This window comes from Lithobates pipiens, unplaced genomic scaffold (genome assembly GCF_037356315.1).
Source record: "Lithobates pipiens isolate NorthernLeopardFrog02 unplaced genomic scaffold, aLitPip1_a1.2 Scaffold_23, whole genome shotgun sequence".
NCBI classification, from domain to species: domain Eukaryota; kingdom Metazoa; phylum Chordata; class Amphibia; order Anura; family Ranidae; genus Lithobates; species Lithobates pipiens.
In genome coordinates this window covers 18,277,768-18,294,045 of record NW_027507785.1, presented here as the reverse complement: position 1 = coordinate 18,294,045, position 16,278 = coordinate 18,277,768, and the positions used below count along the sequence as shown (strand labels likewise).

Sequence of the window (16,278 nt, the reverse complement as noted above, 5' to 3'; positions counted from 1 at the left end):
ATGCAGAATTCAACATTCTCCTCTCCTCTGGTGCTAAGCCTGACATTTGGTACAATTTCAGATTTTAATTATGTCTACGGGGTGATATCATTGCTTGGCTTTTTGATGATCATTTTTTCCAACTTGACAATAATATGTACAGTGTATTTAAACCAGAGCTTGCATGAGCCCATGTATGTTTTTATATCTGCCCTCTGTACCAACGGCCTTTATGGAAGCATCTCATTTTTCCCCAGCCTAATCGTAAACCTGTTTTCTAAGACTCAAATTATTTCCTACGCTGCTTGTATAACGCAAATCTTTTGCATCTATTTTTATGTGTCCTGTGAGATGACCCTGATGACGGTCATGGCGTATGACCGTTACATGTGCATATGCAACCCGTTGAGCTACTCCACCTTGATGAACTTAACAAAGGCATTTAAGATAATTATTGGCGTGTGGCTTTATTCTTTTATCTCCATCATTGTGCATACATTGCTGACAGTGCGACTCCCTCTTTGTGACAATGTCATCCTGAAGATCTATTGTGATAACTGGTTGGTGGTGAGACTCTCCTGCATTGATACCACAGTCAACAACATTTATGGTCTGTTTATTACTGTAAAACTATTGGGAGTGATGCCGATGCTGGTCATTTTATCTTACGTTAAAATTTTGAAGGTTTGTGCCAAGTCAAAGGACAATCTTTTGAAAGCAATGCAGACCTGCACTCCTCAACTGATATCTTTTGTAATTTTTGTTACTGACTGCCTCTTTGAGGTTATACTCTATCGCTTGGGGCCTACCCAAGTACCCTATGGACTTAGAGTAGCCATGCCATTACAGTGCCTGGTGGTGCCACCATTTGTAAATCCTCTCCTTTATGGAATGAAGATGCAAGCAATAAAAGTAAAAATACTGCAGTCTTTTACTATGAAAAAAAGAGAAATGGAAAAACAAATTGACAACGCTTAAAAAAACAGAATCGTTTTTAAAAATGTCTACTATAGCCCATGTTCAATCAGAGTATAAAGAACCTAAACTCTAGAAGCTGTGGGCAAAAAAGGCAAACAGAGGGCAAAGGACTAATCACCAGTTTTACCTATGGTCTACCTGAAGCTCATCACTCCCCATTACTGACTTACCATGACTTGGAGTCAACGTGTCTGCCATCTTGGTAGAGGCAAGGCGTTACTTATGCCCCGTACACACGAGCGGACTTTTCGACATCAAAGGTCCGACGGAACAATTCCGGCAGACCATTCGATCGTGTGTGGGCTGCAGCGGACTTTAGATTTGTAAAAATCTGACAGACTTTAGAAATGGAACATGTTTCAAATTTTTCCGGACCCAGTTCCTACCGAGAAATCCGCTCATGTGTATGCTAGTCCGACGGACAAAAACCGACGCTAGGGCAGCTATTGGCTACTGGCTATGAACTTCCTTATTCTAGTCCGGTCGTACGTCATCACGTTCGAATCCGTCGGACTTTGGTGTGATTGTGTGTGGCCAAGTCCGTTCATTCGGAAAGTCCGTCAGAACTCTGTCAGAACTCCGTCAGAACTCCTTCGAAAATGTCTGTCGGACCTAGTCCCTCGAAAAGTCCGGTCGTGTGTGCGTGGCATTACTCATGTCAGAGCCAGATTAAACTCTATGGAGGTCCCTAGGCAGTCGAAACCTTGCCCCCCCCCCCCCCCCCATACACACACACACATACACAAACACACACACACACAAGTTTCTGGAGGTTTCTCGTGTGTGTGCTCTAGTGGGATAACATTTAACTAAGTAGTGTGTACATTGGTCACTATATGGAGATGAGAATCAATCACTACTGTACATTACACATACTTAGGTTGCATCAACATTTCTTACAGACTGATAGCTAAGAGAAGATGAGCTTTTAACTACTCAAGGACTGAAAGGCTTTACCCCTTTAATGACCAGGCCATTTTTTTGCCATACGGCACTGCATTACGTTAACTGACAATTGCACGTTGTGCGATGCTGTACCCCAAAAAAGCGATGTCCTTTTTCTCCCATAAATAGAGCTTTCTTGTGGTGGAAAATATAACATTATGTTTTATTTAAATAATTGTTGTACTTATGTGACTGTTTTATGTGTATGAAATTTTGATAACTAAATAATAAAATATTTCTAATACCTTTTAGATTGAGTACTCATGTGCCATATAAAGTCCACCTAATAATAGTCTTTTTTTTTCTTGCGGTGGTGTTGAATCACCTCTGCGGTTTTTATTTTTTGCGCTAGAAACAAAAAAAGGCCGACAATTTTGGAAAAAAAATTAAAATAATCGTACTTTCTGCTATAAAACATATCCTAAAAAAATAAATGTAAAAAATCAAATTTCTTCATCAATTTAAGCCAATATGTATTCTGCTACATGTTTTTGGTAAAAAAAAATCCCAATAAGCATATATGGATTGGTTTGCGCAAAAGTTACAAACTAGGAGATAGATTTATGGCATTTTTATTTATTTTTTTACTTTTTTACTAGTAATGGTGGTGATCAGCGATTTTTAGCAGGACTGTGACATTGTGGCGGACAGATCGGACACCTAAATGACACTTTTGACACTTTTTTGTGAACCAGTGACACTAACACAGTGATCAGTGCAAAAAATATTTACTGTTTCTGTACTAATGACAGGGAAGGGGTTAACACCAGGGGTGATCAAAGGGTTCAGTGTGTCCCTAGGGGATGCTTTCTAACTGTGTGGGAGATGGACTCACTGGATGAACACAGAGATCTGTGTTCCTGATTAGCAGGAACATACAGTGGTGTGAAAAGTGTTTGCCCCCTTCCTCATTTCCTGTTCCTTTGCATGTTTGTCACACTTAAGTGTTTCGGAACATCAAACCAATTTAAACAATAGTCAAGGACAACACAAGTAAACACAAAATGCAATTTGTAAATGAAGGTGTTTATTATTAAATGTGAAAAAAAATCCAAACCATCATGGCCCTGTGTGAAAAAGTGATTGCCCCCTAAACCTAATAACTGGTTGGGCCACCCTTAGCAGCAACAACTGCAACCAAGCGTTTGCGATAACGTGCAATGAGGCTTTTACAGCGTCCTGGAGGAATTTTGGCCCACTCATCTTTTCAGAATTGTCCTAATTCAGTTACATTAGAGGGTTTTCGAGCATGAACGGCCTTTTTAAGGTCATACCACAACATCTCAATAGGATTCAGGTCAGGACTTTGGCTAGGCCACTCCAAAGTCTTCATTTTGTTTTTCTTCAGCCATTCGGTGGTGGACTTGCTGGTGTGTTTAGGATCATTGTCCTGCTGCAGAACCCAAGTTCGTTTCAGCTTGAGTACACGAACAGATGGTCGGACATTCTCCTTCAGGATCTCTTGGTAGACAGCAGAATTCATAGTTCCTTTTATCACGGCAAGTCTTCCAGGTCCTGAAGCAGCAAAACAGCCCCAGACCATCACACTACCACCACCATATTTTACGGTTGGTATAATGTTCTTTTTATGAAATGCAGTGTTCCTTCTACGCCAGATATACTTCCAAAGAGTTCCACTTTTGTCTCATCGGTCCACAGAATGTTGTCCCAAAAGTCTTGGGGATCATCAAGATGTGTTGTGGAGAAATTGAGACGAGCTTTGATGTTCTTTTTGCTCAGCAGTGGTTTTCTCCTTGGAACTCTGCCATGCAGGCCATTTTTGCCCAGTCTTTTCCTGATGGTGGAGGCATGAACGCTGACCTTAACTGAGGCAAGTGAGGCCTGCAGTTCCTTGGACGTTGTTGTGGGGTCTTTTGTGACCTCTTGGATGAGTCGTCGCTGCGCTCTTGGGGTAATTTTGGGCGGCCGGCCACTCCTGGGAAGGTTCACCACTGTTCCATGTCTTCGCCATTTGTGGATAATGGCTCTCACTGTGGTTCGCTGGATTCCCAAAGCTTTGGAAATGGCTTTATAACCCTTTCCAGACTGATAGATCTCAATTACTTTCTTTCTCAATTGTTCCTGAATTTCTTTGGGTCTCGGCATGATGTGTAGCTTTTAAGGATCTTCTGGTGGACCTTACTGTGTCAAGCAGCTCCTATTTAAGTGATGCCTTGATTGTGAACAGGTGTGGCAATAATCAGGCCTGGGTGTGGCTAGAGAAATTGAACTCAGGTGTGGACAACCACAGTTATAGTATGTTATAACAAGGGGGGCAATCACTTTTTCACACAGGGCCATGATGGTTTGGATTTTTTTTCACCTTTAATAATAAACACCTTCATTTACAAATTGCATTTTGTGTTTACTTGTCTTGTCCTTGACTATTGTTTAAATTGGTTTGATGTTCCGAAACACTTAAGTGTGACAAACATGCAAAGGAACAGGAAATGAGGAAGGGGGCAAACACTTTTTCACACCACTTTTTCACACCACCAAAAGTATGGACTCTAGCAAAAATAATATGTGCGTGGCGACTGCCAGGGCCGGACTGGCCTACTGGGATACCGGGAAATTTCCCGGTGGGCCGGCTGCCTGGCTGCCCCTGGGGCCGCTGTGAGGACAGCGGTGCCTGAGAAAAATATGGCTGTGGGGCCGAGCCGACAGCGCTGTTCCAAAGCTGCCCATGCCCAGGCCGAGCCCGTACATGCTCGGCAATTTTCGGAAAGGCAGGCGCATGCGCAGTGACATGATGCTGCAGAGCGGTGCCATTTTTAAAAGTAAAGCAGCGCTCAGTGAGGTCTCGTCTGGTAGCATGTGCCTCTTCTTACGTCCCCCCCCACAGCCTCTGACCTCCTGAATGCCCCCCCTTCCCCCTGCAGCCTCTGACCTCCTTAACACCCCCCTCCCCCCTGCTGCCTCTGACCTCCTGTCCCACCTTCCCCCCTGTAGCCTCTGACCTCCTGTCCGCCCCACCTCCCCCTGCAGCCTCTGACCTCCTGTCCGCCCCCTCCCCCCTGCAGCCTCTGACCTCCTGTCCGCCCCCCCTCCCCCCGCAGCCTCCGATCTCCTGAACACCCCCTCTGCCCCCTGCAGACTCTGACCTCCTGTCTGCCCCCCCCTCCCCCCTGCAGCCTCTTACCTCCTGTGCACCCCCCGCAGCCTCTGATCACCTAAACGCCCCCCTGCAGCCTCTGACCTTCTGTTTGTCCCCCTCCCTTCTGCAGCCTCTGACATCCTGTCCACCCCCTGCAGCCTCTGACTTCCTGTCCGCCCCCCTCCCCCCTGCAGCCTCTGACCACCTGTCCCACCCTCCCCCCTGTAGCCTCTGACCTCCTGTCCGCCCCCCTCCCCCTGCAGCCTCTGACCTCCTGTCCGCCCCCCTCACCTCACACACATTGCGGATTGTCACTTGCCACGTCACCTGCCACACATTGCGGATTGTCACTTGCCACGTCGCCTGCCACCAGATGCGGATTGCCACGTAGTCTGCCACACATTGCGGATTGCCACTTGCCACGTCACCTGCCACACATTGCGGATTGTCACTTGCCACGTTGCCTGACACACATTGCGGATTGCCACTTGCCACGTCACCTGCCACACATTGGGGATTGTCACTTGCCACGTCACCTGCCACACATTGCGGATTGTCACTTGCCACGTTGCCTGCCACACATTGCGGATTGCCACTTGCCACGTCACCTGCCACACATTGCGGATTGTCACTTGCCACGTTGCCTGCCACACATTGTGGATTGCCACTTGCCACGTAGCCTGCCACACATTGCGGATTGCCACTTGCCGCGTCACCTGCCACACATTGCGGATTGTCCCTTGCCACGTTGCCTGCCACACATTGCGGATTGCCACTTGCCACGTCACCTGCCACACATTGGGGATTGTCACTTGCCATGTCACCTGCCACACATTGCGGATTGTCACTTGCCACGTTGCCTGCCACACATTGCGGATTGACACTTGCCACGTCACTTGCCACACATTGCGGATTGTCACTTGCCACGTTGCCTGCCACACATTGCGGATTGCCACTTGCCACGTAGCCTGCCACACATTGCAGATTGTCACTTGCCACGTCACCTGCCACACATTGCGGATTGTCACTTGCCACGTCACCTGCCACACATTGCGGATTGTCACTTGCCACGTCACCTGCCACACATTGAGGATTGCCACTTGCCACGTAGTCTGCCACACATTGTGGATTGCCACTTGCCACGTAGTTTGCCACACATTGCGGATTGTCACTTGCCACGTCACCTGCCACACATTGCGGATTGTCACTTGCCACGTTGCCTGCCACACATTGCGGATTGCCACTTGCCACGTAGCCTGCCACACATTGCGGATTGCCACTTGCCGCGTCACCTGCCACACATTGCGGATTGTCACTTGCCACGTTGCCTGCCACACATTGCGGATTGCCACTTGCCACGTCACCTGCCACACATTGGGGATTGTCACTTGCCACGTCACCTGCCACACATTGCGGATTGTCACTTGCCACGTTGCCTGCCACACATTGCGGATTGACACTTGCCACGTCACTTGCCACACATTGCGGATTGTCACTTGCCACGTTGCCTGCCACACATTGCGGATTGCCACTTGCCACGTAGCCTGCCACACATTGCGGATTGTCACTTGCCACGTCACCTGCCACACATTGCGGATTATCACTTGCCACGTCACCTGCCACACATTGCGGATTGTCACTTGCCACGTCACCTGCCACACATTGAGGAATGCCACTTGCCACCTAGTCTGCCACACATTGTGGATTGCCACTTGCCACGTAGTTTGCCACACATTGCGGATTGTCACTTGCCACGTCACCTGCCACACATTGCGGATTGTCACTTGCCACGTCACCTGCCACACATTGCGGATTGCCACTTGCCACGTAGTCTGCCACACATTGTGGATTGCCACTTGCCACGTCACCTGCCACACATTACGGATTGCCACTTGCCACGCAGTCTGCCACACATTGTGGATTGCCACTTGCCACGTAGTCTGCCACACATTGCGGATTGCCACTTGCCACGTAGCCTGCCACACATTGCGGATTGTCACCTACTGTGTCACTTTTCTGCTAAGGTGGTCTTTTGTTGGGTCCCAGAGTGAAGATAGGCAGCAGAGAGATGATGTAATCTCTCTGCTGCACACAGCTTCCTACACAGTGAGGGCGGAACTGGAGGGATGCAGGGCAGTGAGAGATGATGTAATCTCCCTGCTCCCCTGCCTGCTGGCTTCCTGATTGGCCAGCAGCCCTCCTAAGGCGCCCAGCTGCCCCCCCCCCTCACCGTCCACTCAGCGTGGGTACTCGCGGACCCGGCCGCGATTGGACCCGCGGAACCGGCCGCGCGGGTACCCGCGGAACCGGCCGCGATTGGACCCGCGGAACCGGCCGCGATTGGACCCACGGAACCAGCCTGCCGGTATTCTCGGGGGGGGGGCAATTGACCCGTTGCCCCCCCCCCCTGGATCCGCCCCTGGGAAGACGTAGATCCCTGTACTTGCTTTGCAGGAACACTGGATCCATGTGTTCCATACTGACAGAATGGCGAACGGCCTTGTTTACATAGGCAGACCACTAGGTGAGTCCGCCGGATCCACTGATTGGCTCTGATACCCAGAAAAGCAGGATAACGTATATAAGTGATCCTGCGCAGCGTAACTCCCCTGTAGCAGTAAATCTGCTATCAGGCGATCGGAAACTGGTTAAGATCATCATCATTATGATAAATCACAGGCAGGGGGCGCTCTATCATGGCTCTGGCTGGCTCTGTCACAGTGTGTCACATAACATGGCTGCTGATTTTGTTATCTTGTGACCAATAAGTTCCCCCCCGCTGTCTGTGAGTTCTGATACCATCCATTATGCCAGAGAGACAGACACAGTGCAATGTAGTCTATTCACAGACACCCCCAAAGCACACCTGTGTTGAAGTCTTGAAGGCACTGGCAGCCCCACAACTGGATCCCCTCCCCCTCTATTCCTGCAGCCGCTTTACAATCAACTGAGCTCAGCTGCCTCTCTTGGCCCGTCGCCTCCGCCACCGGCCTCCCAGCCTCTCATGTCTCACTCTCCGGGCCCCGGCTACTACTGGGTGGGGAGCGGAGGAAAATGACTCTGCCGGGGAAGACAAGGAGATAAGTAGCCAGGTGGCTGGGCGGGGCAGAAGAACATGTGAGCGGAGCTGAATGAGCATGTTCCAGAAACTGAAGAAATAGTTCATTCGCTCTGATCAGCACATCATCATCAGAAAGGGACACAGATAATGGAAAAAATACACCCCCTAAGCTAGTAGGAGCGAGGGGGGGGGGTGTAATTCAGAATTCGTTTTTTTTTATTCTGCACTGACTGTCTTTGAAAATTGCCCCAGCTCCTGCTGAAGTCAAATCCAGGGACAAAACCGGGGACAGACTTGGTCTGGGAAAAGTGTCCTCAATCCGGGGGCTGTCCCCTGAAACCGGAACATCTGGTGACCCTATCCTATCCCTATCCTATAGCCTCTGTCCTTCCCTGTCCCCCCTGCAGCCTCTGACCTCTTGTCCCCCCTCCTCCTCTGACCTCCCCTGTCCCCCCTCCTCCGCAGTCTTTGACCTCCCCTGTCTCCCCTCCTCCGCAGCCTCTGACCTCCTGTCCCCCCTCCTCCGCAGCCTCTGACCTCCTGTTCCCCCTCCTCTGCAGCCTCTGACCTCTCCTGTCCCCTCTCCTCCGCAGCCTCTGACCTCCCCTGTCCTCCCCTCCGCAGCCTCTGACCTTCCCTGTCGTCCCCTCCGCAGCCTCTGACCTCCCCTGTCGTCCCCTCTGCAGCCTCTGACCTCCCCTGTCATCCTTAAGCTAGTAGGAGCGGGGGTGTGTAATTCAGAATTAGTTTTTTTTTTTATTCTGCACTGACTGTCTTTGAAAATTGCCCCAGCTCCTGTTTAAGTCAAATCCAAGGACAAAACCGGGACTGTCCCCTGAAACCGGGGACATCTGGTCACCCTATCCAACCTCCCCGCAGCCTCTGACCTCCTATCCCCTCCGCAGCCTCTGACTTCCCCTGTCATCCCCTCTGCAGCCTCTAAATTCCTCTGTCGTCCCCTCTGCAGCCTCTGGCCTCATGCACCCCCCTGCAGACTCTGACCTCCTGTCCCCCCTGCAGCGTCTGACCTCCTATTCCCCGCCTGCAGCCTCTGACCTCAGGTCCCCCCCTGCAGCCTCTGACCTCCTGTCCACCCCTGCAGCCTCTGACCTCTTGTCCCCCCCTGCAGCCTCTGACCTCCTGTTCCCCCTCCTCCGCAGCCTTTGACCTCCCCTGCCTCCCTCCTCTGCAGACTCTGACCTTTCTGTCCCCCCTCCTCCGCAGCCTCTGACCTCCCCTGTCCCCCCTCCTCCGCAGCCTCTGACCTCCCCTGTCCCCCCTCCTCCGCAGCCTCTGACCTCCCCTGCACCCCTCCTCCATAGACTCTAACCTTTCTGTCCCCCCTCCTCCGAAGCCTCTGACCTCCCCTGTCCCCCCTCCTCAGCAGCCTCTGACCTCCCCTGTTGTCCCCTCTGCAGCCTCTGACCTCCCCCATCATCTTCTCCACAGCCGCTGACCTCCCCTGTTGTCCCCTCTGCAGCCTCTGACCTCCCCTGTCGTCCCCCCACAGCTTTTGACCTCCTGTCCCCCCCTGCAGCATCTGATCTCCTGTCCCCCCCTGCAGCCTCTGACTTCCTGTCCCCCCTCCTCCGCAGCTTCTGACCTCCTGTCCCCCCTCTTCCGCAGCCTCTGACCTCCCCTGTCCTCCCTCCTCTGCAGCCTCTGACCTCCCCTGTCCCCCCTCCTCCGCAGACTCTGACCTTTCTGTCTCCTCTCCTCTGCAGCCTCTGACCTCCCCTGTCCCCCCTCCACCACAGCCTCTGACCTCCCCTGTCCACCCTCCTCCACAGCCTCTGACCTCCCCTGTCGTCCCCTCCACAGCCTCTGACCTCCTGCCCCCCCCTGCAGCCTCTGACCTCCTATCCCCACTCCTCCACAGCCTCTGACTTCCAGTCCCCCCTCCTCCGCAGCCTCTGACCTCCCCTGTCGTCCCCTCTGCAGCCACTGACCTCCCCTGTACCATCTTCAGCCTCTGACCTCCCCTGGAGAGGAGTCAAGAGTGGGAGTGCCGCCAGGATGGGGGTCATGGGAGAAGTCAGACATGTATGGACTGTGGAGAGGAAACTATGGGATAAAACCAGAGCCACCGAGCTGAAGCCGACTGACTGAGCCCTGCACGCTGCACCTGAGAGGAGGTCAGTGACAGCCCCGCCACGCCAGCCTGAGGGGGGGGGGGGGTCAATACAATATTGTAAGGGGTCACTGATATAAAGGTTTCCCCCTTATATCGGTAAACCCTCTTATCTTAGTGTTTTCCTTCTGCGGAAGGTGGTCCCTGGTCAACAGAGTCCTCCCCACATTCCCAGAGTTCCCCTTTACATCATAGTCTGCAGGATTCCACCTTACAGTGCAAGGGGGAACTCTTACGTAAAGGGCAATGCTGCAGACCCTGATGTAAGTGAGAACTCTGATGTAAAGGGGAATGCAGTGGACTCTGATATAAGTGGGGTCTCTGGTCACCAGTGTCCCCCTTTTTATATCAGAGTTCCCGCTTAGATCATGATCTGCAATGTTCCCCTTTATGTCAGAGTTCCCTTGCACTGTAAATGGGGAATCCTACTGATGTAAGAGGGAACTCTTATGCCCCGTACACACGAGCGGACTTTTCAACATCCAAAGTCCGAAGGACCGAGTCCGTCAGACTATCCGATGGTGTGTGGGCTGCAACGGACTTTTGATTCGCCAAAGTCTGACGGACTTTAGAAATGAAGCATGCTTCAAATTTTCCCGAAGGAACTCCGCCGGACCCGGTCCCCTTCGAAAACTCCGCTCGTGTGTATGCTACTCCGACGGACTAAAACCGACGCTAGGGCAGCTATTGGCTACTGGCTATGAACTTCCTTATTCGAGTCGGGTCGTACGTCATCACGTTCGAATCCGTCGGAGTTTAGTGTGATCGTGTGTGGCCAAGTCCGTTCGGCCGAAAAGTCTGTCAGAACTCCGTCGGAACTCCGTCGGAACTCCGGCGGAACTCCTTTGGAAGTCTGTCGGACATAAGTCCTCTCGTGTGTACGGGGCATAAATCTGACCTTCATGTAAATGGAGAAATTTGGTGTTTGACTTTTGTTTAACTTAAACACATTACTAATAGCATTAGCTACATGTTTATAGCGTAAATATTGATATTTGCACTGAAAACTCCAATTTTTGGCACCTTTTTTTTGCAGCGTCAATAAAAAATGTGCCAGTAAATGGCATGATTTTTTGCCAGTAAACAATTGGTGCTGTTTGTAAATTTCATGTCTCTCTTATCTATATATAATACATTCTTCAAATGTGCTTTAAAATGCATGGTTTTCCCTTTTGTGAACAAGAAAATAATGACGTTATGTTGTTGGGCTGGTATAATAATTCTATGGGGCTGGTATTAATTTTTTCCAGGGCTGGTTTTTATTCCCAGTCCAGCCCTGGCGACTGCCCAGTAGTGATGGATGAACTTCCGACGAGATGTTTCACGAACGCGATCCGCGAACGTGCCCAAATGTTCGCGAACCACAAGGTTCGTGGCGGACCTCATTCACTTTAATAGCAGGAGAACCTTAAAAACCTCCAGGTCATATTTTCTGCCACAAAATACTTACTAGCTGTGCACACATAATCCCAAAACATGGACACTGACATAACAAAAGTATTAAGTGAATCTGGGATCGACAACGACAAGCATTCTATTTTTATCTGTGAAATTTTGACAATTCAGGAGCGCATCAAGGCCATGGAGGAGAGGCAAGGTCAAGCCAGGCTATGAAGGGGGTGCAGGAGATGATCAGTGCCACAGTCAGGGCAGCGCAGTCCTGTGCCAGTGTCCCAGTGTGCCAACCTGTGCTTGAGCCCCTGGCCCCTCCCTCTGCCCGGCCCTTACCCCCACCTATGCAGGGCTCCACTGCGGTGGTCCGGAGTTGCCAGTCCAGTGCTGATCCTCAGCCATGGTGCTGGCACTGCCTGCTGATTGGCTTCTCCGCTGCTATCTCCCTCACTGACACCAGCACTGAGATAGAACACTGATACCAGCACCGCGATAGAGCATGAGCACTGACACCAGCACCGAGATAGAGAGCACTGACGCCAGCACCGTGATAGAGAGCACTGACACCAGCACCGTGATAGAGAGCACTGACACCAGCACTGAGATAGAGAGCACTGACGCCAGCACCGAGATAGAGAGCACTAACACAAGCACAGTGATAGAGAGCACTGACACTAGCACCGAGATAGAGAGCACCGACACCAGCACCGAGATAGAGAGCACTGACACCAGCACCGTGATAGAGAGCACTGACACCAGCACCGAGATAGAGAGCACTGACACCAGCACCGAGATAGAGAGCACTGACACCAGCACCAAGATAGAGAGCACTGACGCCAGCACCATGATAGAGAGCACTGACACTAGCACCGAGATAGAGAGCACTGACACCAGCACCGAGATAGAGAGCACTGACACCAGCACCGTGATAGAGAGCACTGACACCAGCACCAGCACCAAGATAGAGAGCACTGACACCACACCAGCGCTGTGATAGAGAGCACTGACACCAGCACTGAGATAGAGAGCATTGACACCACACTAGCACCGTGATACAGAGCACTGACACCAGCACCGAGATAGAGAGCACTGACACCAGCACCGTGATAGAGAGCACTGACACCACACCAGCACTGTGATAGAGAGCACTGACACCAGCACCAAGATAGAGAGCACTGATACCACACCAGCACCGTGATAGAGAGCACTGACACCAGCACTGATACCAGCAACTTGCTGCGGGACCCAAAAATATGACACCGCTCAACCCCTTCAAACAGGAGGGTACGGGCATATAGTACGGTGTGCTTTTTTTGTACAAGTGAGCCAAAGGTAGAAAAAAGGTCTGTGTGCTAGATTATATAAATCGTTTATAGAGTTATGCATATACATGGTCTACTGGTCACATGTGTTGAATTCCTCCGAGATCCATGCCTCATTCATTTTTATAAATGTGAGGTAGTCAACACTGTTGTGAGCTAGGCGAGTACGCTTATCGGTCATGATCCCCCCTGCTGTGCTGAACGTCCTTTCGGACAGGACACTGGACGAGGGGCAAGCCAACAGTTCCATTGCAAATTGGGAAAGCTCTGGCCAGAGGTCAAGACTGCCCACCCAGTAGTCCAGGGGTTCATCACTCTTCAGAGCGTCCACATCGGCCGTTAACCCGATGTAGTCGGACACCTGTCGGTCTAGGTGTTTCCTGATGCTGGATCCGGATGACACCTGTCGATGGGTCAGCTGAAAGAATGATCTCATATCAGAAGTGACCAACACATCTTCAAACCACCCTCTTCTTGCAGGCGCTGTTGGATTGGTACCCACAACTCTTTCTCTGGGAGTGGGAATTCCTCTGCCAGCGCATGCAAAAGCAGAATGCAGCATTTCTCTAAGCAAGGCCTGGAAGTGCTCCATTCTGACAGCCCTCTGTGACGGCGGTAACATTTCCGCCATTTTGTGTTTGTACCGGGGTCTAAGTACATTGCCACACAGTACTTGTCCTTGACCTTTATGCTTTTTATACGGGGGTCCCTATTAAAACACTGGAGCATGAAGGCCTCCATTTGCACTAAACTGGAAGCGGTGTGGTGGCCTGGCTCCTGCTCATCATCCAGGATAATGTCGTCCTCCACGTTCTCCTCTCCCCATCCACGCACAACAACAGGGATCCCAGAAAGGTTTAAAGCATGCTCTTCTTGCTCCTCCTCATCCGCCCCGGCACCATCCTCCTCTGACTTCTCTGCAGACTCCTGTTGTTGACTTGCCTCAGATAGAGTAGCCCCCCCGGAATTCATCCAGCATTGCGACTTCCTCATCTTCCCGCTCCTGCTCCTCCAAGGCTTGATCAATGACACGACGCAATGCGCGCTCCATAAAGAAGGCATAAGGTACCATGTCACTAATGGAGCCATGGCTGCGACTGACCAGTTTGGTGATCTCATCAAATGGCCGCAGAAGTCTTCATGCATCACGCATGAGCAGCCACTGGCGCGGTGAAAAAAAACCAAGCTCCCAGAACCTGTTCTGCCGCAGAGTTTGTACAGGTAGTCGTTAACTGCACGTTTCTGCTGGAGCAGCCTATCAAGCATATAGAAGGTTGAGTTCCATTGCGTCGGGCAATCACAAATAAGACGTCTGACCGGCAGATTGTGTCGCCGCTGAATGTCAGCAAGGCGAGCCATGGCCGTGAAAGATCTTATGAAATAGGCTGAGATTTTCCTTGCCTGCCGCAAGATGTCCTGGACCCCAGGGTATTTGACAACGAATCGCTGCACGACCAAGTTTAAGATGTGTGCCATGCATGGCACGTGTGTAATTTTGCCCTGTTTCACTGTGCTAAGCAGATTAAAACTGTTGTCACACACCACTTTACCAACTGTCAAATTGAGCGGTGTCAGCCACTGATCTGCCTGTGAACGCAAAGCTGAAAGGAGTGCTGGGCCAGTGTGGCTCTTGGCTTCCAGGCACAACAGACGCAGCACAGCATGGCAACGTCTCACCTGGCATGTCGAATAGGTTCTGGGGATCTTGAGCAGCACAGTGGAAGAGACGCTAGCAGCGGAAAAGGAGGAGTCAGCCGAGGAGGAGAGGGAGGAGGATGGAGTAGGAGGAGAAGAAGAGGCAGGCCTGCATGCAATCCGTGGCGGTAAAACCAAATCTACACGGGTGCCATGGGTTACATGCTTGACGGCCGTCAGAAGGTTCACCCAGTGGGCAGTAAAAGTTATATACCTTCCCTGCCCGTGTTTGCTAGTCCACGTGTCTGTGGTCAGATGTATCTTGGCACTGACACTGTGTGCCAGAGATACATTCACTTGCCGCTTGCCGCATTGTGGTGTTCCAATGGACAAAAATTTTCGAAAGGCCTCCGAGTCCACCAGTTTATATGGCAGTAGTTGGCGGGCTATCAGTTCTGACAAGCCAGCTGTCAACCGTTGGGCAAGAGGGTTATGCGGCGTCATAATTTTTTTACGCTCGAACATTTGGCCCATGGAAGCCTGCCTTTTTCCAGAAAAACGTGAGGACGGCATGATGGAAGGTGGAGTGGAGGACAATTGTGAGGAGAGAGGAGAAGTAGAAGTAGAAGACGAGGCTGGACGGTGAGAGCCTGGAGTGTGGCTTTCTGGGTTGCTCCCACTGGGCTTGGTGATGGCAGCTCATGTGCCTTCTTAAGGCGGTCGTCCCTAGGTGAGTGTTGGGCTTACCGTGACTTATGCGTTGACTGTAAAGGCTGAAGATGGCAACACTATTGTCAGCAGCAGACACGTTAAAAAAAGCCCACACTGCAGAGCCATGTGCCGGCGTCCTGGCAGCGCCAGATGTGACCGTACATGGTTGATGCCTCGCTCCTGATACATTAGCAGTCTGCTTTGTCCCTCCTGTACAATCTATGTTCTTCCTGCTTCTCCTCCCTATCTGCTGGTCCATATCTCTTCCTCTCTTGTGGGCACCCACGTGACATCCCTAGACACGTCATCTTCGATGTCACCTTCCCCACCACTATAATTAGAGATCTCGGAGTAGGCAGCAACAGCAGGGACCAACCTCCTCCTTGGGCTGATCTGGGTACTGTCGTCAGACTGCTGAGTGGCGGTTGTTGCTACCTCCTCTTCCTGATCCAATGCCAAGAACGGCTGCGCATCGGAAATGTCTTGTGATGGATTGGAAAATAATTCCTGTGACTCAAGCGGAGGGTATATGGTGGTGGTGGTGTTGGTGGTAGTGTCTTTGGGGGTGCACACAGCAGAGAGTAAAGAGGGTGCAGATTGAGAGGATGAGGAGGGTGCAAAAGAGTAAGGCTGAGTGAGCCACTCAACCAAGTCTGGTGCGTCCTTTGACGTAATCAAACTCACCTTCTGCAATTTCCCACTTTGGCTCAAGCCTGTTGCTCCTGCCCTACCCCTACCACCCCCGCGGAAGGGCCTGCCTCTTCCTCTGCCTGTCATTTTTTAAATGACCCTGTGACAAACGTCTCTAGAGAAGTGCAGTATGTATGTGGAAGAAGGCATATAACACCCCGCTTCAATCTGTTGTTATGGGGGGCCACCGGTCTATCACATCAGTTATAATACTTTTTTCTAATTGCGTTTGTCACTCTTTGTAGTATCGCTGCAGAACCGCTCAGCAGTCACAATGCTGCACAGTGGAAATGCACTATACTATGCTTTCTATATGTGCAAGTATTTTATACGTGTA

The 16,278-nt window shown here is 51.1% G+C and overlaps 1 protein-coding gene across 1 annotated transcript; it reads left to right on the top strand.

Annotated features, from left to right (window-relative positions):
* LOC143926856 (olfactory receptor 1500-like) lies at nucleotides 1-2,086 on the top strand. The gene has a single exon (XM_077450896.1). The coding sequence runs from the start codon at nucleotides 1-3 to the stop codon at nucleotides 955-957; it is 957 nt and encodes a 318-aa protein (XP_077307022.1). The 3' UTR covers nucleotides 958-2,086.
* Nucleotides 2,087-16,278: the final 14,192 nt, after the last annotated feature.